At 34.1% G+C, this 23,125-nt stretch overlaps 1 protein-coding gene across 1 annotated transcript; it reads left to right on the top strand.

Moving 5' to 3' along the window:
* Positions 1 to 1,155: 1,155 nt before the first annotated feature.
* On the top strand, positions 1,156 to 22,051 carry LOC117322675 (acetylcholine receptor subunit beta-like). The gene is made up of 6 exons (XM_033877612.1): positions 1,156 to 1,261; positions 17,152 to 17,333; positions 17,738 to 17,782; positions 18,347 to 18,459; positions 20,263 to 20,810; positions 21,485 to 22,051. Exons 1-6 carry the CDS (start codon positions 1,156 to 1,158, stop codon positions 21,931 to 21,933), a joined length of 1,443 nt encoding a protein of 480 aa, XP_033733503.1. The 3' UTR covers positions 21,934 to 22,051.
* The last annotated feature ends 1,074 nt before the right edge of the window (positions 22,052 to 23,125 follow it).

The raw sequence follows: 23,125 nt of genomic DNA, 5'->3' as shown, positions 1-23,125 counted from the left end.
CATTACTGTAATTATCGTATTAATCATAATCCCATAGAAGAACATACATATTAATGTAATATATAGTGTATATATGCACAGACCCAATGCCCCCGCTTCATATTCGGAATTCGACGATTAAATCTGCGCTTGTCTTACCTTCACCGTAAGCATTATCCCCAGCCCCTTTCAATCCCCTGCACCCTTTCTCTTTATTTTCCATGCACATGTTAAAATGTAATTAAATGTTCTATGATATATATCCAAATAGTATTGTCAGTACTGTTCCATAGATACTGTATGTCTACAAGGAGACAGCTTTACATAAGTACTTAGTACTTGTTTCTGAATCCTTTTTGAAATCATATTGTATATATTATATTGCCATGTATTATTGAATAAAATGAAGTTTAAGAGGGAAACTTCTATATTTCTTTCATTCATTTCTTTATTTCCTCCAAAATATGAAGAGTACAAATATAAGAATAAATGACAATGAAGCGCAATCAAAAAAGAAGAAGCCAAAAACATGGCCACAAATAGGTGCAAGGAATCAATATAAGGTGATAATGACATTTACGTCATGGATTAAACATTACAGTATGTAAAAACAACAAAACTGTTACCTGAATATTACATTATTGAAATGTCATTTTGTAAGCATTTGCTGCAAAAATAAGGCAGTCTTCAAATATTCAAATAATGACGGGTCATTTTCAAATAAGTCACAAATTGATTTGCTCGGAGCACCCAACAAAGTGCATATCTGGACATCTCTGTCAGCCTGATCGAATGACACATATACATGAACAGGATATTTATTAACCATAGTTTGATAAGACAGACTCCCTACAGTCTAGTAGGCAATGGGCGACTGCATCTTCATACGTGCCATTGCACCAATCACACACTAGCTCACATGCACCGAGCACACACTAGCTCACATAAAGCTCACATTTTACCCACGGCTTTGTATACACCGAGGCGTTTTTGATGTAGTCGCAACAAAAACAGTTGCCTAGAAGCAAAGTTTCCCTTGGTTCTACACAATGCCCCCAAAAAACGAAGCTTACTTTGAGCTACATACAAACGGAGAGACGTCAAGCCTAGCATACCTAGAGCCATATCTGATCTGGTCCTCAGGGGAAAATTCTGAATGAGTTTAGCACAAAGGTGATGAACTGCTTCCAAGCGTCGCCAATCAGAATTGGACAACGAGCACCACAGCTCACACCCAAAACAGCTTCTAGGAATTACCATAGAGAGATAGAGATGAACCCCTGTAAGAGGATTTATACTAGGACCAAATAAATTACAGTTTAACAGGGCAAAACACTGACCACGCAATTTGTTGATAACTTCATCAATATCAGGTCGACCTGGCTTTAACTTATTCAAGTAAATACCAACATGCTTAGCATTTGTCGACTCCAAAATATCATTGCTACCCAAGTACCATCTGCGGCAAGAATGTGCCCGAGTATTAAGTCTTTCGTTAAAAACAACAATTACAGATTTGTAGGCGTTATATTTGAACCCCCACTTACAACTGTATACGTGACAAAGCTCTTTAAGCATATCTAGGTTGCGTTTAGAAAGAGATAAAAGACATATATCATCCGCTTGTGTAGGACATGAAACGTTCACATCAGAAATAGTTAGTGCATACTGTGAGTTACAAATATCGTTCAACAGGTGGTTGATATAAACTGAATACAGCCAATGGGAGATTATACTGTCCTGACGGGTTCCCTGGCATATCTTAAACGTATTTGACATGAAACTTTGATGTATAGTTCTACTGAAACCTAAACGTTAAAGTTTAAAAAAACAGACCGTCAAGCCAAACACAATCAAAGGCTTTTGACGCATCCAAAAAGCAAGTGAACAACTTACTATTATGTTCAGCTGCATACGCAATAGTTTCTTGCACGATGTATGAGGTCATTGTGCTACTAACTTGTTTTTGAAATCCATGTTGTAAAGGATTAACATGAAACAGATTGGAAGACTCTAATCTTGCTAAAAGTAGCTTCTCGTAAACCTTTAATATAACCGGTAAAAGTGAGATTGCTCTATAACTATTAGGATCTCGTTTTAGTTTATTATGCCCCTTATATAACGTGCAAATCAAACTATGCTTGAGAGAAACGGGAACATATTCAAATTTTGCAAATGCATTAAATAAGTAACAAAGACAGACATACAAAGAGTCACATGCATATATAAGATTTTCATACACTAACGAGTCTATGCCAGGAGCCTTTCCACAGGGAAGAGTTTTACAAACTTGTCTGACTTCCTCTACCGTAAAATTTATTTCGCTACACTCGCGAGACGTAGCATCTACACTTAAGAATGCATCTAACTAAAAACTGTTTTTGAATACGGTTCATTTCTTTTTTAAATTAACTTATCAATAACTAAATTAACTGTTAAAAATCTTCTTTTGAAAAAATATTCGTATTTAATAGTTTGACTTCTATTTTCATATATTAATAAATAGAGGATATTGATTGGTTTCCCGTTGAATATAACTTTTATTTCACGAGTATGACGGATTATCGATATTTTCACTGGCATAACTGCAATAAAGCACATGTTGGCATCTACTCGATCACGTTTTTGTTTGTTTTACCGGAAATGGACTAAAATTCACCGTGCAGAGGTCACGGTAGATAAATGAAAGACACATTAACAGCTCCACAGATAAACATTTCTGTTTCATCGGGGTGGAAAAATGTCAAGCGGCAAGAGTTAACAGACTAAACCTTTATAAGATCAAAATCTATCAACAACGCTCAGTTGCACTGTAATAACAACACTATCATTAAAATTCGTTATGAAATGCAGCAGGAGAACCTACTGCACATGATCAAAAAGTACTTCTTCTTATCAAATATATGATATCAACTAAATATATACAATGTGTAATGTGTGTTAAAAGTTGTTAAAAATAGTAATTCTATTTTTTTTTTATTAAAACGAAATAAAATGTATTTAGGATTTTTGTAGTTGATTAATCATATAATTGCTGACAAACTTAAAATTTTATTTTGTTTGTTAATGATATCTTAAAAAATATTTTAGTAAAAATATACATTCTTAGTCTATAAAACAAAGGGAACTAACTCTCAAAGTCCGTCTGATTCAGAATTTTGTTCACATAGCTACGATCAAGTGCAAGTTTCCCGATTGACTTCCTCCCCAACGGGAGACGAGGGGCTCGGCGTTCATGAAATTGAAGGATTTTGATAAAAGGACAGCAGATTAAGTTTTCTATCATATACTATCGTGAAAAAATGACTTTTCATTCATGATTACAATGTACATGTATTTGGTTTAAATGGTGCAATCTTTACCTAAACAACTGTTCTATTAAATAATATTTTTGACGATTTACAAGCAGGATACGGAAAATACGGCCGTTTTGATGCCTCTTGAAAATTAATGTTCATGTCTGGAGAGATTACATATAACTGTTAAGGATGAACCGTGGTTTATCAATAATAAATAAATAAATAAATAAATAAATAAATAGATTATTAAATATAAAAAGTTCTGCGCTATATATTTTAACACAACGACCGTCAATGTTAAGGGGGTAATATATATACACACACACGGCATATGTCCTATATAATACTTTCATTTTGGATTCTCGTGATTCAGATGGAACATCATGGCTTTGTGATGATTTTCGCTATAAAACAAGGGGAAGTAACTCCAATAGGAGAATAGTAGAAAGATCAAAATACAATAATGTATACGTAAAATAACCGAAACATGTTGTTTTATTTTTAAAGTAATTATAGTGAAACGTTCCAACTCCGAAGTGGAAAGGAATGCGAGACACTCGAAAACCACTAGGTGATGACACTTCACACATGACGCTGGTTGAAATCCTCTACCTGCTGTTTTATTATTACTTTTTTTAAATGGTAGAAACTGTATTTCTGCCCCGAAAAAAGTTGGGCATACAAGGTCTACCATACCAAAAATTGTATTATTATTATTATATTTTATAAGCGATATCTACTGTGTAAATTTGTTGTATATACTAACAGTATAGTTTGTTAGTCTATTAGAATCTAATGGGTGTGGTAATGCTAAACATGATATCAGTGATCTTTTATGACAAAGTTTCATTCATATTGTTTCTTTTTCTATTAAAATGTGGTTCTTCGTGATGTTCAAAGAATAAGGATATTTATTTGTGTGGAATATATGTAGTAAAATGGTCTAAGGCAGCAATGATATAAATTTTGTAAGTATAAATATAAGGGAAATAACTCTTGATGGCCATGCGAAGGATCCGAGACGAGGTATAAGAGGTACGGGTCGGTGTGGCTTGTACATAGTGTAAACGACAGTCTCTGTTACTCAACTGACGGAGCATGCTACTTTGGCTCAGGAGGTAGAGCCTTGGCTTATCACGCCGGGGACCCGGGTTCGATTCCTGCCGAGGCAGGAGTTAGAAAGAATATTCATACCCTGCCTTCACTGCTCTCTGACGACGACCATCTGTCAGAAATTGTACATCCGTCGTCTAGACCTACGTCATCGCAGCTGTGCAGGAATGTGTTCCCCCTGTTCTTTCTCAATATTAATACGAACTCATGGTGTTTGTGCGATTTGTAAATACGGAATGTAATTTACAAGCGGTTTTTTTTTAGAATAAGAAATGAAGCAACTAAATAACTCATTCAATGAATTATGTGGCTATCACAAGGTAATTTTTTGGCGGTCGTCCAATTCAAAACACACACGTCCGAAGAAAATAATATAGTAAGTATATTATTGTATTTAAGATGATCTATTAAGAGATTTGTATTCGGGACAAAGTTAAATGCAATTGTTTCAGTGATATCACTTACTTGGAATAGAAAGTAAAACGGCGTCCCATTTAGATGTGAAGACGGGCATGAAAGTTTATAGGTAAAACTATCTACTTTGGCCAATGGAATACAAATAAACAAATGACCAACACCATGATGCCCCGCTAAATTTTACAAGTGGTCCGCATATCAACCAATGCTTCATCTCTGTTGGGAAGTCAAAGCATATGGAGTTCGACAAAGGACCGAAAAGAACCCCCTAGTCATGGTCATATCCGTCCCAGGGAGCTGTCTTGTCCACAGGTACTTGTAGACATGATTATGATATTTCTAATTCAAATGTTTCATTATAGACGAGTAAATTAATGTATTACAGTCGCATGCTTAATTTGAAAAAAAAAATCGTACCTCGGCCTTATAAATACTAAAAGGTAAGCAAGTAAAAGATCGAAAATCTAGGTCACCGCCTACCCTCTCGAGGAAATCCCTGTTCTCCCTGAAATATGCATTGCTTTACTGCTACAAGCCTTTGTGTCATCGATTCAGAAATTATTTTTCTTCATAGCTGGCCATCATTTAATAACTGTTGTGCACGCATTACTCAGAAATTTATATCCGAACTCAAATTAAGTTGCGATCACAACGACCATTCAGTCTTCCTTTACGGAAGTGACGACAACACAGCTAGTAATGGCGTTAACACCCGATGCAGTCCGAAACATTATTTTGTACCTGTGGACGTACTGGATAGATAGGTCAAGACTCACCTGAGGGGGGTACAGACACAGGAAGACTAGACCACCGACCCCCTCACAGCAACATGCAGTCGTGAAAGGTGACCTGTCAACCAACCACCCAACCAACTAACTAACCACCCAACCAACTAACTAAACACCCAACCAACTAACTAACCACCCAACCAACTAACTAACCACCGAGAATCAAATTCGTCATGAATAAATAAATTGCCATTACGTACATACATGTGTAAAAGTTAGAGTATAGATCACCTTACTAGGTCAGATCACAGGGGCTTGGCACGATTTTCCAAATGATGGTCCATATATATATGTATTATAGTCAAGCCCCTGTGGGTCAGATTAGCGAGAATTTCTCTTCGGCCTATAGTGATAGGATGTTTGCCCTGAGAGCGAGAAGTCACTAGTTCGAAGCCCGGCACAGGCAGAGATGTGTTATGCATGCATTACTCCTTCTTATTACAAATGTTAAGTAGTTATCTTGCAGTGCATGATAATGATCTGTATTTAATCAAGTTATTTTCCCTCAGTAACACAGCGACGTTCCTAATGGTGAGACATGCTTTATTTACCTGTCAGAAGAGCTTTAAATCAGTAAAGCATATTGAGTTGAATTGATCCAGGTACATCACGTGAACTCAATTGATGGAGCATGACATGTGTGCCTCATGAATTATGAATAAAACGAGTGGACTAGTCAACCAAGACCCTCGGCATCTTGATATAAGTAACTATACCCAACAAGAAATTCAACTGTCTTAGTTTCCAGTAACGGAGTGTACTTCATTGTTCTGGTGATACCATGACGTCACTTGGATTAACAGTGGTGTGTAAGTACTCTACACGAATTGTATTGATAGCTCTAATATTTGTATCAGCCTATATATATTCCAAACTCACAGCTATTCTGATGGTAAATTCAGTCACATATCAATTAGCGAGAAAAGCATGCACAGGGTCCCGTTAACGTTGTGGATTACGAGTAATGCCTATCAATTTGAGAAGAAAATGGCCAAGAATTGTTATTTTATTTCATTCACCTTTTCAATATCAAACGATTGTGGACATGACAGACGTACCCGTAATGTATACCGTTGATTATAAAGTAATAATAACTGGGTCAGAAAAAAAAATCTTTTTCTGTCGTCCAATGTGTTTGAGCACCGATCGATTGGTCATAATATATTTTTGTCTAGAACCATTTCAACGGTACAAATTCAATTCAAATCATCGATTCCTTTGCCCTTTCGGCCAATTAGATTTTACTTTATAGATAAGACATATTTATCATTAATTCGACATTGTGAAGAGTGATTCACCCTTCGGTATCAAAATATTATACGGATTACATAAGATTTAGTATGGTGTGCGGTAAAACTTACAAATGCAAAATTATATCATTACATCCCAATTTCTGAACAGCAGGACATACATACATACATACATACATACATACATACATACATACATACATACATACATACATACATACATACATACATACATACATACATACATACATACATACATACATACATACATACATACATACATACATACATACATACATACATACATACATACATACATACATATGGACATCTCTCATTTCGTGGAATGTTTCTGAATCATCCACTTCCTATGTTAAGTTTATGTGTAGACATTCTAAGTTCTTTTTGAAATTTGCTGTTATTTACTTTTATTTTATAATCTTATAAACTGAAAATATTTTGTTTAGTTTTGAAAAATATGACATTTTGGAGATAGCATTATGACTTCTTGTCATTTTTTGTTGAAACATATCACATAATCCATTTTTAATTACATGTATATTAAATGAGGTGTTGTCGACTGTACATTTGACTCCCATATATATCCAATGGCAATATTATAAACGTTTGTCTTATATTCAACAACCAGGTATCGTCATTCAGAAATGAGCAAACTCTCTTAACAATCATAGGTCAAGTGAAAATATGTATTCATCGGTTTACGTCCAGCACTGGTCATATTTATACAAGAGACATTTTGGTGTAAATTACACACATGGTTACCGCTGAGATAATGTATGTCTAGCTAGCAATTCTGGATGAGCGCTTTGGCTGCTGGGATATCATCGATGTATAATTAATTTGCTTCGATAGTGAAATTGATCACTGTAAGGATTTTTCATTCATTTATACAACATGAGTATTTTTCCTGAAAACTTCCGCTATTTACATCTGAATATCGATTAAATTACAACTGTAAACATCCTGGAAGAATCTGGACCCACTTCCGTCTATTTTCCTAACAGATTAATTTCGTTTATGTTAAGCAGGTACTACTAGATACGAAATCTAGACCTGCTGTCAAAAAATAACTTCTTCTAAGTTCATTTTTAACAACATCAATTATAGAAATATAGACATGTATAAATATACTAATATGCTTTATTAGATCAAGAAGTTAAATTTCTAATTTTTTAAAATTATTATTTTTGGTAAAATTTGTATTTCTTATTACCATATTTTTACTTGACAAATGGAAAAAAAATTGTGTTATCCATATTGATTATTTTAAAGATAGTTGACAATAATATATATCATTTTTGATATGTCTAAGGGAAGTAACTCTTGCATACGTTAAAAGATTTTTGTTGATACATTGCAGAAAAAAATATCAGTGATATATTTATATGTATTAATATATTTCTTTAAGTCAAAAAGGTAGATTGATTGATTTTCAATCATTATTTCTAATTGAAATTATTTAGTAGGTTTATTTAGTGATACCTGACAAAAGAATTTTTAGAAAAGTTATATCGAATTTGTCCGCAACAGTTCATCAATATATCTAAGGGAAATTACTCCTGCATAAGTATTTATTTCTATTATTTCGGTAGATGGTTATAAATAAATGATTAACGTAACTATTTTGATATTTAGGATTAACAGTGTCTCTGTTCCCTGTATGTCAGAGAGTTATTGGTCCTGTATTAAGTTAGGTGTCGGAATAACTTTGACATCGATCTTTGGTGGTTATCATTTCCTTAACATATTTTTTTATTTACATTAAATGATATAAATGAAACATCCGATTGTCTGGGACACTAAGTTTTGGTGTACATGACAACACTTAACTGCTGTTCCACACCAGACATGTATACAACAGGCCGATATAAATATTCTATACATGGTGAATTTGAACTGAGTCGTTTTTAATGCTAGATTCTAAATCTAGAACACCAACAAAAAGTTCCTTTTTCTTGTTCTAAGCGTAAATTTAAAACTTACGTATATGAATCTATATAATTTTATAGATATTTTTAGTGAATCTAAAAATGTCCAAGACAAATAGATTAGTTTTACAGAATATCTTTCGAATGTTTATAAAATCATATTTGACAAAACGTTATAAAATAACATTTTCAAATACACCTAAGGGAAATAGCTCTTGAAGAGATTGTCAATAACGAATGCTTTCTTGTTGAAGATATATTGAAATAACCTAAATAATCTAAATAAAAAAAAAGTCAGGGCCATTTTCATTCTTTCAAAATACATTGATGTAAAATCCGTGTTCCAATACTGTTCAGTTATCAAATCGATATACCGATATTCGGTAGGTAAGTTCCTGCTGTCGCAGTATTTTAACAGATCCCTTACCGACTCGATAGTTTGGTCAGTTCTCTTGTTTGATTTTTATATATTTAGCAGGTATAAATAGACACGAAGTCTAGACCTGCCAGTCAAAAACAACTTCTTCTTAATCCAACAATAGACTTTTCGTCACATATGTATACATTAGATACTCTTTAGTTAGTGTAAAGATATATATAACGTAATGTAATTGAACTTTTATGATCATGCTTTCATAAAAGTATAAAAATTTAATTTAAATAGTTTTTTTTGAAAAATGAAAAATATGTTTATCGATATATTTTGCAAATTAAATTAATATTTTAAAGTAATAAATCAATTTTAACAATCTATCTAAGGGAAGTAACTCTAATAGAGAGAACGATATTATTTTTATTATGGAATTAGAAATGTCGCGAGTCAATGGACAATTAGGACATCAATTTGGCATGTTGCCTGTTAACCTTTTGAAGTATCCGAGTAACCCCATCAAATGAAAATATCAATGGACTTCGGATAGATCTGCCATACATACTGTCACTTTAATTGCTCTATTTAAGCAGGGTAATTTCCGCGTATAAAATTGTTGCTGTATTAATGTAATACCAATCTAAATTAAACTCGATGTTCAATTAACCTCCTTACAAGTTTATACGTGTAGTTCCCGAATTTCTAATTTATTGAACACTTGCAATATCCTACTATTATCTCAGCAAAGACGTACAGTGCTTTTGAAATGAAATCTTGAACACAACGCATCTACAGTAAGCTTCCTGTCATGCAGTGAACCGGCGTTAGTATTATCATAACTTTTTAAAGTTTTATAATTTATTTTTTAAGTTTCACATGTAAAGTATTGTCATAACAGGTCGCATTGACCTATTTCCAAAGAATTGAACAACGTGCAAATAAAGTTAAACCAGTCAACTATATTAGTTCAAACTAATTTATTAATAGGTATACAATTTAAATTTACTAAAAATACATGCGTTACAAGTATTCTTTTTTTGCAAAAATAACTATATACTCAAAAAACAAACAAAAAATGTATACGCATAAAGTAAATTAGGCGTTATGTCGATTTCACTTAATTTTTGAGAAAAAACAAACTACCTGACTGATCTAAATACTCAAGGGAAGTAACTCTACATAATATGTGGCGAAAAAGTTGCATATTTTGTACATTATATTTCACCAAAGTAACTTTGATGACTATATCTGAAGGTGATAATTATTTGATAAGGTTTTATTTAAAGACATCAGATTTATATTTCTCCCATTATCGGGTGTTAATTTACCATTTTAGAAGAAAAATAAAATGGCTCAGCTGTTTAATTTATGAAAAAAACCTATATACACTACCGTGCTATCTATACCCCTTCTCTCATTTTCCTCTATTTTCTCGTCAGCTGAAAGGCCATAAGGCCGTTATAGGGGAAATAGACCTCATGGATGGATGAATTGATGGATGGATGGATGGATGGATGGATTGATGGATGGATGGATGGATGGATGGATACGCAAACATTAATTATTAAATTTGCTTTCTTCATATTATTTCTCTAGAAAAATCTGGCACGTACTTAAATGACCCTAGCTGTTAATAGGACGTTAATAAAATTCCCCAAACTTCACTGAACAACGTACAGAAAGGCCATCACACAGTGTAGAACACCAGAGGGCTGAGAAAGGGATCGAATAGTCACCTCGCACCTTAACCTGAGGTAGAAAAAGTTAACTGGAATGACTTAGGTATAAGTTACAATAACGCCATGTATGTTTGTACATAATGTATGTTTGTACGTGTTCATCATCAAGTAAATGATGATAGAGTGGTTCCTTTCTAATCTGTCCTCTGCATATTCCGACATCTTGTGCAGTACGTATACAGTGGACCTTCGATTATCCGGACACCTTCGTTCCCAGCCCATGTCGCGAAAGAGTTGTTTCCCTTGAATATATACACTTGGAAACGTTTGATTGACACGTCATAAATAATTTAAGAGACTTTGGTGGATATAAATATCAACATATGTTTGTTAAAGAATTCTTGTTTTGGTCTATGTTTCTTTCCTTCTAAAATTGGAAATAAAAGATATCTTCAGATGAAGTTGTACTATTTTAGAGTTTCCCTTTACGGAGCGGCTCGACGATGAGGAAATATATACATGTTTAAACCGACGTTTCTGAATAAAACTGTGTAGAATTCTGTTGTGTATTGTATAGTGTGACCAGTATAAAGACATTTTCTCCCTGAACTGTTTTATTTAGCGAATATATTTATATTTTCGTCATCGCGATTACAGGTATGATAAATTGTGAAGAAAATATAGGTAAATAGGTACGTGACATGTTTGCCTTTTAAGCCAGCATGTCTATTGACAGGTGTCTCCATTGTTCTCCATTGAGGAGTATAAGTGTGAAAAGGATAAGATATTTAAACCGGTGTATCCCCTATAGGGTTATTTTCATTCGAAATAGTCAATAGTCTGATTCCCTTTACATTTTTTTTTAATTTCTGTTTAACAAACATATATCAGTATCTGCCAATAGACAGGCTCGTTCAATGGCGAGGAGATTAAGTACATGTAAGATAGCACGGTGTCTGAGACCCACTTCATGAACTATCCCCTCCAACATACTTCGATATGTTCAGTAATCTCCGAGTTGTGTTCAATGAATTGGTTTTACGATTGACTGTCTGCATTACATTGAAATTAAATTATGAAAACAGAGAAAGTAGGAATATATAATATATATATATATAATAAACAGGTTTCCGTCACAACGTTTTGCTGGCGACAACTGGTGATTAAATAATCACGTTCAAATTTGTGTTTTCTATGTGTTTAAGATTGAGATTGTAATACTTTAAGCTTTCTTCTCGCACAAATCTGTTTATTCTTTCTGAATAAGCAGAGGCAATAAATTAATTTCACTTATATAGCCCCCCCCCCCCCCCTCAAATAATAAATAAAAATATAAAATAAAATAAAAAAAATAAAAATAAATAGAAAGATAAAATAAAACACACGTACAAATTATGATTCCTCATCTTTCATCAATCGTATAGTGACAAATTAATGTTATAAGGTCAGTATTTAATAGTGTCTGTATTCAAGTAATTATAACATTGTATACACGTGTGTTTTGTATATGTGTGTGTAGAAAAACTAATTACCGAGTACATAACGTTTTCTTATTCCGGAATATACTGTATATTCCATAATAACATAAAATCAGATGCATTGATATATTCTACCATATAGACATTGACATGTACGTGTATATACTTACTATACACACATAGGGCTGTGGGGTTGGGGATTCGACCCAGGTCTGTTTGCCAGTGGAGAAGGGATGCTGTACAATTCTGAGTTTAGGTTTAAGAAAATTGGTCTTTCCACGTAATTATTATGAACAAAATAATAAAGACAAAAGAGATGTAAAATAATGGCGTATATATTATAGATAAAGGTTATCTTGTCCTATCAGCGGTATGACTGATCGCCTCGATATGTTTGTACCTGATAAACTCGGTTAAGATTAAGTTAAGAATCCGGTTACTGTACTTTAGACGTGAATGATTTATATTTCCAGTAAAACAGTTAACGCATCGCGGCATCAGCATAAACATGTCTCCAGGTCGACTAGAAGATGAAGAGTGACCTATTCTCCGACAAATACTTTAACTTTATTGTGTTAATTAATAATGTATAAGCGCCAATCGCTATGAAAATACTTGACGCTACACAGTAAGACAATTTACGTACAGTTCTCGAAATACGCACGGAGTATCCACAATTTTAAAGGTCATCTTTAAGACTACCTTTCAATTTGTCAACTGTATTCGTGAAACGGTTTTTACTCACGTATGTACATTGTATATGGATTTCTGAATCAGGAAATATAGACAGACATACCCAAATGTCCAAATTCAACAGATAGCAGAATTAATAAAAGTATTACAATTCTGATGTCAAGTATGCTATGGATGCATGTATTTTGGCAATTTATATACTCTTGCTTTGCTGTCATACAGAGTATATGTACAGACTACATGTGGATCATGGTCATATAAGTATGAGACTTGTCCTTTCTTTGATAATTTGATTTACACCAGTATAAATTATTGTCGCTTTATATGCTTACTTATATATTTTTTTATTCTTATTCTAACATTTTAAATGAGTTGGTCTTTATTCTTAGTTTAGAAATATAATGTAACTAAATCAATCTGTTGTGTTAGGAGTTCCTTTGGGAGGCTAGCCTTTAGCTAAGTCAGATTTTATACTACAGCAAATACAACCTAATTTTTAATTATCAAGTGTATGGTTTGAATATGATAATGTGATTATCAAAAGAATTCCTGTGGAACATGAAATACGGAAAGTAATTATTTTAATAGACCCGTTGATAGCTATTGTTCTATACATTTGTACATGTACATGTACAGTATATAGCAAATGTTATGGTGCATGTCCCATAGGCGATATAGTCCTGTTGTTACTCAACCCATTTCATAGTTTATGTACATGGGCGTTGGTTACGTAAGTAACAATTTGATATAATTCTCTCTTTCAGTTTACTCGTGCCGCTACCATTTCAATATATTGTAACAGGCAGTACATTTGTTCCCAAAAATACATCTTGTGTCTAACTGATAATTAAGACTGACGCTCTCCGCTTGTAAATGTTTGGTTGTCTAAATACCATCCCTAGGCGATATGCCATCAATTGTAAATAGTTAAAGACATATGTTTCTTTATATCAAAAAAGATTTACTCACACTTCCAGCTTTATTTACCTGCGATAAAGTACTTTTGGGTGTAATTAATCCTAATTGTATACCTGTCTACGTGTCAATGTGGACAGCGGTCAGTCCGGTGATGTATTCATTCTGGAGCCCTGACCGGTAATTGGATTACTACTCAGCAAAGAGACAACACGGCTTATCGAGTGTGCCGAGAACATTGCCAACTCTAACATTCGACTTACTCATTTAAACAAAGATGGATTAAAAATATATATTATATATTTTGAAAAATGTATATTATATATTTTGAAAAATATATCTTATATATTTAAAAAAAACAACACATTGTGATTTGAAGAAATAATATCAAATCTTTACAAACTGAATTAAACTCTTTGTTTTGTGTCCTTTCATACAACCAATCTCACAACATTCATACAACAAGCAGACATCTAACGGATAGCCCTTTCTGTTCATGTGGATATATTGAGGATAATTTTCACTTTTTATTCATGTGTGAAAAATTTATTAATCAGCGTAATCAGTTTGTATTTAGTTTAAATTTTGATCTGAATACTGATATTCTATTATCAGGAAACCCAGACTTGTCAAATGAAGAAAATGAAATAATAATTGAAGCTGTACATAATTTTATATTACATTCCAAAAGGTTCGACTAAATATTTATGAACTACTTAGCTTCATCGTAATTTATCCACATCCCCATCGACATCATTAATTAACATAAATAATTTACATAATTATATATCCAAGTATTTCATTCTCCAATTAGATTGCTATAACATAGATTTATTTGTATTCCATCACTGTTCATCACTTTTCACCATAATTTACCTTTTTTTCAAAATAATTATTTTCTGTTTATTATTATGAAACAGTATTTGTACCACCATACTAATCACCAATATGCCGAACCTTAGAGGGAAATGGATTAATATAAGCTTTAAGCTTGTTTCTAAATCCCTCACCAATGTATAATTTGCAATGTATATGTACACTTGTCTTGAATATAAATAAATATTGTTTAAACTAAGCAGAGACAAAAATAAAATTGTGAAAAATAAGCCCGTAAATCTTTCTGTAATGGACCCTCGGGTACACTAGTTCGAATTGATTGCTTGCTTTAAACCTGACTGTATATTAAGAAAGTATGGAAACATTTCAAAATATAATTTACACATTTTTTTTGTCATTTGTTAAATGAATTAATAATGAAAGACGAAAACTGAATACACTTGCTTAAGCGAGTGAAAATACCCTAAGACTATTAAAAACGAGCTATATGTAGTGATGTAGATCACACGTGGGGTTTATAGTCTAAATTTCACCGAAATAGGGAGCTACTAATATAGACAAGGGTATAAGATATTCATATCTTATTTAAGATGTCTAATATAAAAGCATGTCTCATATCGTATATAAGATACAAGATATCTCATACAAGTATAGTATATTAATCATCTCATAGATACAGATGTATAAAATATCTTATATATTATATGATATATCTAATATAACAAATAAGTCATCTTATATAGAATCCAAATACATTTCTATGTAAGATATATGGTGTTATATTCTATATCTTATATCACTTTGCGAAAATAGGATTCGACATTGCTCCTTGAATAAATGTTGTTGGCTCGCGACAGAAAAGTGTATCAACTGTGGTCTGATTTACTTACATTGTATAGACACAGAAACATGTACGTAAAAAGATTACAGAGCTGTATAGCTATGAGAACCTTTCACGCACTCAACCGCTTAGAAATATTTACTTGAAAATTGATAAAAACAGTTGCTTTTATTCACATTAATGGAGTTTGGTAATTTTTAGCAGAAACATAAAGTATACCTTTAATTGATTTCAAATATATGCTATATAAAGCAGCACATACACATATTTTATAGCCAGTTCGTGTGAGTATTAATATATCCTAATGGATTAGTTTTTAACATGTCGCTTATCATTTTAATGAGATTTTGTTAATGGTATTTGTAAAACAATTTCTCAAATCTTGACACATTATAAAAAAAAAACCTAACCATCTGGAATTGCTTATTCACATAATTTCTTCTAACCTAGTAAATCTTTCTTGTCGGCATATACAGAATGAAATAAATAATGAAAAAAAAAAAAAAAAAAAAATAGCCACGGGATTAAAATCTATGCTTTATGTCTGATGCAGTGTGCATCATGTACATGTACCAGTTTCAATTTCTCACTTGCCTAGAAAAGACTACAACTCGTGGTGACGCCGAGAATTCTGACCTCTTTATGTACTTACCTGTAGGCTGTACCAGATTTCCAAATGTGCTAAGTAAAGGTTTCCCAGTACAAGTTATTGACTGTTGTATACAGCTCGACACTTGAACGAGTTATCTCCCCCTCTCCCCTTTTTAACTGATCATTAATTTTTACTGCGTTATCTTGGATATTCTCATCAAATATTACAATATGTCCAAACAGTTTTCTCCGGACTGTCCATAGCAAAACCTGCCTGTTTACATGTTTCCGGTGCGATCCCTTTTTATTTTTGCCTATTCAGGTTTGAAATTCCTAACTTAATATTTGGATTTCCAAATGTTTTGTCCATAACATTACTGATGAGTCCTAGAAGGACGACGGTTACAGCTTTATGTTCATTAATCAGCTTATGATACATATATTATTGACGGTATTGTATTTATTGTAGACACGAACGTTGATCACATTTCCTTGGTTTAATCATTGTGATAATATGAAGTCAGTCGTGTTCAGTATTTTTCACAGGCGTTTGCATAGAAAATTGAATTTTATTTTGTTGATATGGCAGTGGTATGTGTACTGTGGAAATTCTAAGTACTCTACAGAGTTCACATACCCCTGCCATATCAAACATTTTTGAAAATCACATTTTCTATGCAAGTGCCTGTGGTATTTGTGGGTAAAAAGTACAAACAACATGCAGAACAGGATCATATAAATGTACATAGTTATGGTACAAGTAAAAAGGCATTTGGGTAATTTATAATGATAAAGTGGTTCATATGTTTTAAATCAAACACAAATCCTAACTTTGTGAGTCTGAGTCGGTTTTTTGTTGTTGTACATTGAATTCTGTAACACTCCCCATTTTAGTACAATTCCTGTTTAAGACCCTATTCACTTATTTCTGATATAACCATTTATCTTACAGTGTGGGTTGTTGTCCTATGTTACACCGTACAGGCCACGATTCCAGGCGTTCCGCCGGACTATTCCACGGAGCTAGAGTCACAACTTCGGACTGGTTTGTTTTCTGAATACGAGGTACTCCAACGACCATCTCATACTGTACATGTCAAAGTGTCCATCACTCTACTGACTGTCAACGAACTGGTGAGTTATTAAATAATGTAATTTGATTTAATGGATAGTATATAACAAGAGATCGATATCTAATAAGGAGTTGGTTTATAAAACAGGAAAACAAAACGATAGCAGGAGAGTGACATTTGTTGCGATTATTAGCACGATTACAACAACTAAATACCAATTATAATGGTGCCATGTGAGAAAATTGTTTCTGTGTTTTTATTTGTTTCTAAATACACGATCGCAACTGTTATTCTGGGAAATGTCTTGCACAAATGGTTCATTATATAACCAGTAATAACAGATAATAATAATAAGTATAGATTATCTCTAGTATGTTTAGACACATATTTCATTTGACATTACACATGTAACGAGCTTATCACATGTTATACCTTTTAATGTTCACGTGAATATTATGATTACAGAATATCAAAGACCAGGCTCTGTCCATCACCGCCTACTTTACGTTGGTAAGTAGATGCTAGTTTCATAGTCTGATAACAAAAGAAGAGTTTAGCGAAATGACCTTCACCTCACACTGACTGAGTAATATAGCGATTAATTCGAGGACGTCTGTTTTTCTCCCCGACTTCCATGACGAGTGATGAAGTAATAATCCGGACAGCTCCAGTTTATCGAAGTTTATATTCTATATGTTCTCTTTCCATGTTTTTTTTCTGAGATAATCTGTAAATGATGGGATTGATATTTTAACAAACGTTAACCTACCTTTCTGTTGTCGTTTTTAGTTAACGATTGCCTAAATTACCATTCAAAAAGTCCAGACGCCAGTCAAAAGCCATCGCTTTATGTCAACACAATTAAGCTACAAGTGTATCTAACACGAACCCAGATTGGCTGACATCAATGCAAATATTGACAATCAAAAAGAAAAAAATGGTAGCCTAGCATTTGACGATATTGCATATCTATCGAGATTTAGTCGGTGTGCAGCTATATCTGTTGAAAGTTGTTCTCGTTTAATCGGTAATGTTATGTTTTCAATGAGATGATCTTACCATTTGACATTCCAGTCCTGGATGGATGCACGTTTGTCGTGGGCATCAAACACAACTTATGGCAACATCAGATTCCTGTTCAGTACGGAGACCTATGTATGGAGGCCCGCTCTCATAATTGATAACGCGTGAGTACATTGTAAAGATATTTAGTATAAACAAGGAGAGTTATGTATGGAAGCTCTCTCTTATTCCTGACAACGCATGAATACTTTAAAATGTTGTCCAGTAAAAACACGGAGACATAAGTAAGGAGGCCCTCTCTCTTACTTGACAACGCACGAGTACCTTGTAAATTTGTAAACAAACACAGAGACTTAACGTATGGGGGCCTTCTATCATCGGTAAGATAAGGGACGTTTGTGTTTTTTTGTGTAAACGATTAACTTTGAAAACCAAAATTATAATAACCTTAGATAATCTAACGTCATTTACAAGGCCAAATATCGGTAGCCTTGCAGAAAATAAAGGTTCGCTCGCAAGTATGACATATTATGATGTGTCCTAGTGTTAGTCACGTGTCACCTCCTCTGACCTCTGTTATATCAATGATGTTGCCACGGTGATGTGTACCAGGGTTGATCACATGTCACCTCCTCTGAGAACTGAAAGTATTATTCACATGCTATTAAATTCCATTATTAGACTTTAAACAAGATTGATAATCCACAGGAAACACTTTGCAATAAATAAATAACGACATAGTTAAACATCAGAGAAAATAACAGTACAGACTATATCAACTCAATATAAATTAGTCTGTCAGTCTAGTGACGAGATTTAACGAGATTGCGATAAAAACCATAATGTTAACACCAATGAAGTGTAAACATTCACAATAAATAATGATGATTATCTCTTAGTGACATGGTAAACTGTTGATAACTCGTTTAATTAACTAGCATACTTACTGTTTAGGAATTCCTAAGCAATCGTTGTTTTTCCTTATCTTCATATAATACTTTATTCGTGGAATCAAAACTCTCTTTCTAATACTATTTTTGGAGTTCTAAAGAGGTTGGTCGATACGATTGATATGATCATGTCAATAGATAGGCGAAAAATACATTTGTGGCTAGCGAACTGTTAAATTACATTAGATACTCGCTATCGATAATTTTCTGACAGCCTTCTCCTTCTATTAAACATTCAAAGCCACCTAATCCCTCTTTAAATCTCCATCCTTAAACCACCTCGTGGCTAATAGCTCACTCCCTTCATACAACTTCTACAAAACATTCCGGATTCTTTTTCAAGCCTTTCAATGTTTATTGTGCAAAGTTCTGCAAGATATCTCAAGATCATTTAAGCGCCTTCCAAGATTTATTGTAGGAACTTCTATAAAGTATGCAACTCCTGGTCATTTCGCAAGCCTTCCAAGCTATACTGTAGGAACTTCCATTAGGTATCCAACTCCTGGTCCTTCTTCAAGCCTTCCAAGGTTTACTGTAGTCATTTCTATAAAGTATCCAACTCCTGGTCCTTCCTCAAGTCTTCCAAGGTTTACTGTAAGAATTTCCTTTAGAAATCCTGAAGCTGTTCGTCCTTCAAACCTTCCAACGTTTACTGTAGTATGAATCAGTTTATAACCATCCAGGAATTTACCGATAGATTACCAGTATGTACACGATCTCTTAAATATGGTAGCTTTATTATATATTACATCTCAATGTCAAGACGAACTATTTTACTCTATTAAGATATACAATGTACTACATCTATATGCGTCATTTTATGATGATAGCACATCCCGGGAACATGGATAAGTATGCTTAAACTTATCATTACTATAACACACAGTTGTAGTCCATATTATTCTTGCTGGTAAATATCTTTAAACATTTAAGTACGTCTACATGAATACATATGATGGATTCAACACAAATACCAAGCGTTTACTTAATCCGAGGTTCTACATCATGTCTTTGCAGAGTGGACGAACTTACAGTTATGAGTGACAAAAACATACCTATCCGGATCGCATCCTCTGGCACATTGCACTGGAACCCGGCAGGTGTTTACACTGTGGCCTGTGACTCGGACATTACTTTCTATCCCTTGGATATCCAGACATGTACACTGTCCGTCAGCTCGTGGGCATACACCAGCAACGAGATTGACCTCGAATATGACACTGACCACAGTAACGGCATTGACATTACTTCCTACAGTCAGAATGGTGAGTGGGATCTGGTCTCCACCTTTGTAGAGGCAGAAGGTAATAGCAAAACGAGGGGATCACAAACTTTTTCGAACGTGAAATTCTCAATCGTGCTGAGACGCAAGCCACTGTTTCATCTCCTGAACACAATCTTCCCAGTTGCATTGATGGCGTTCTTAAGTGCAATGGTTTTTAAGTTGCCTCCCGACTCAGGAGAGAAGATAGGCTTTTCTTTGACCGTTTTGCTGGCGTACGCCGTGTACCTGACTTTGATCTCCGACAACATCCCGAGCACCTCTGTTTCCGTCTGTTACCTGTGTGAGTATTCTTGCAGTCCATTTACTAGGCCATATGTTGTCACGTTTGATATGCAAAAATACACTAGCTGATTGATAATGTTCTTTTTTATTGCTAAATGTTCAACTTGCAACCTTTCAATAGGAGAAGCTTCTAAATGGTAGCAATGAGATATCTTCTACACAAACTGAAGTTTTTGTGGTGCAGCATCACAAGGAAGGTTGTCTGTAATTTTACTATTCTTCTGCCTCTTTTTCTTAGTAACCAATCTATTTATAGCTTTATAAACTAATGGATAGTCTGTTGGCGTCACATAAATGAGTAATGAATAGATAATATCATAAAAAGTATAGAGACGAAAAAAGGCTAATCAAAATTCCTCCGCGATGTAACAAGACTTTTGATTGGCCAATGAATACTGGACAATGTAGCAGCATACGTCCTCAAAATTGTCGTGATTTTTGCTTATTGAACCTGATGAAATTACAGTTTTAGAGCGAATATTTCCGACATATAATCATTGAATACTATCATTAATGTGAGAGCACAGTATGTTCTTTCTAGTGGAGTGTATATCATTACAGAATATGTCAAATATGACAATTTCAATAATGGTATAAATTCATATTTTACACCTGGATGTTTACCAGACAAATATTGCTATTGCTTACTTGTTTTGATACGTTAATTTACAGCAATTTATCTGGCGTTGATCCTGGTATTTGGTTCAATCTCTGTGGTCTGTACCATCCTGGTACTGAATTTTCATCACCGCTCCAATGAGAAGGAACCCATTCCGATGTGGCTTAAGATGTTCATCTTCAACATTGTGGCTAAGGTCGTCTGCTGGAAAGGGCATTGCTGTTGTCGAAAGAGAAGCGTCAGTCCTTCTTCCATCATCCCCGATGTCCAATCTACGCCAATCAAGCACAATGACCCCGAAAGTAACGAAAAAGTGGTGCCTGTTGCTGAAGTTTCAGCAGATAATGACGACGACTTTGACGAGGTGGAGGATGTCACCTGGCAAGATATTGCTGGGATCTTGGACAAATTCTTCTTTTTCTTGTTCATGGTATCGATCGGACTATCAACCATAGTAATCTTTTCTTTGCTGATGAACAACTTCCTGAAGGCAGCCTTTTAGACGAGGCGGTAGGCCAGACAGTGCTCCGATTGAGTAGAGCAAATTTGACCAATATGCATGTCCATGATAAGGCATGAGTATCAGAAAAATGACTTTCAATTCACAGTAAACGATATCATTCTGGAAATACACTACCCCCCCCCCCCCCAAAAAAAAATTTCTCGAGTCATAATGCTTACAATCTATTACTAATTGATGCAGATTAGTCTTCGAAATGTGATATTTTGTGTCATGAACCTTTAGAGAAATTTCGATACACCAAAAAATAATTGTTCACTGAGGAAAATATTTGTGAATTTATGAAGTGATCATTTTAACAGCTCTTAATGGAACACGTGTAAAATATCATCTAAAAGGGATTTAACACTTTCGAGAATAAGCCCTTACTTAGCTGTTAATTTTACGGGAACAGAATACGATGCAGGGAATTTAAGACGAATTAATTAATTTCTGAAATGGTAGCACTTTAAAACTTCTATTTGGATTGATTTTGGTAAATGACCACGCCGCGTGGATAGAACCCTGGTGATCAGCATACATTTGTTGCTATTCTTGTGCGTTAAAAGTTTATATCATGTATCTGATCTTATTAATTATTTTTTTGCCTTGTGGATTGATTAGAGATACGTTTATAAAAACAACTATAAAATGACGAATCATTAAGTCATGCTTAGTATCGTTTTTGGCCGAGAGATAACTGCCACATCGGTACCTGTACAATGAATTATCAACCATCCCCCCTCCCCACCCCAAATATGCACCATCCGTATATTGTAATATATTCAATATCTTTCAATTTTTGTGATACAGAGTTGACATTTTCGGATACTATCTATGAACTATATCCGCATCAATTGAAAAGTTATTTACCGATCGAACTTGCTGGTCCGGATGTAGGCGCTCAAGTGGTTTAACTGCGTTTGGGAATCGGAATACCCGGGGAAATGAGAGGGGTTACTACTTCCCCAACCTATCATCCGGCGTTACCGGACAAATGATGGACCTTTACTCTGTGATAAAACCAGGAACTGTCTGTGATCATAAACCTACATCTGTGTGTTGTATTGTTTTGTAAGGTGTTGTGCAATATATACTTATGTGTACATTTGTACGCAAAAGTTATCATTAAATCTAAACAGCTAAAAGCACATAAAATTTCAGCTGTGTAATCTACTGCGATATATGGAAATTG

The sequence above is a fragment of the Pecten maximus genome, chromosome 3 (assembly GCF_902652985.1).
Source record: "Pecten maximus chromosome 3, xPecMax1.1, whole genome shotgun sequence".
Classification (NCBI taxonomy): Eukaryota; Metazoa; Mollusca; class Bivalvia; order Pectinida; family Pectinidae; genus Pecten; species Pecten maximus.
Note: the sequence above shows the minus strand (reverse complement) of the source record. Positions and strands in the feature narration are given on the sequence as shown.

Excerpts from the sequence above, each read along its gene's own strand:
- LOC117322675 (XM_033877612.1), top strand. The coding sequence starts at position 1,156 with ATGAACTGCTTCCAAGCGTCGCCAATCAGAATTGGACAACGAGCACCA. Across the intron at positions 17,334-17,737 it reads TACTGACTGTCAACGAACTG|AATATCAAAGACCAGGCTCT; the intron begins GTGAGTTATTAA and ends TTATGATTACAG. Across the intron at positions 17,783-18,346 it reads TCACCGCCTACTTTACGTTG|TCCTGGATGGATGCACGTTT; the intron begins GTAAGTAGATGC and ends TTGACATTCCAG.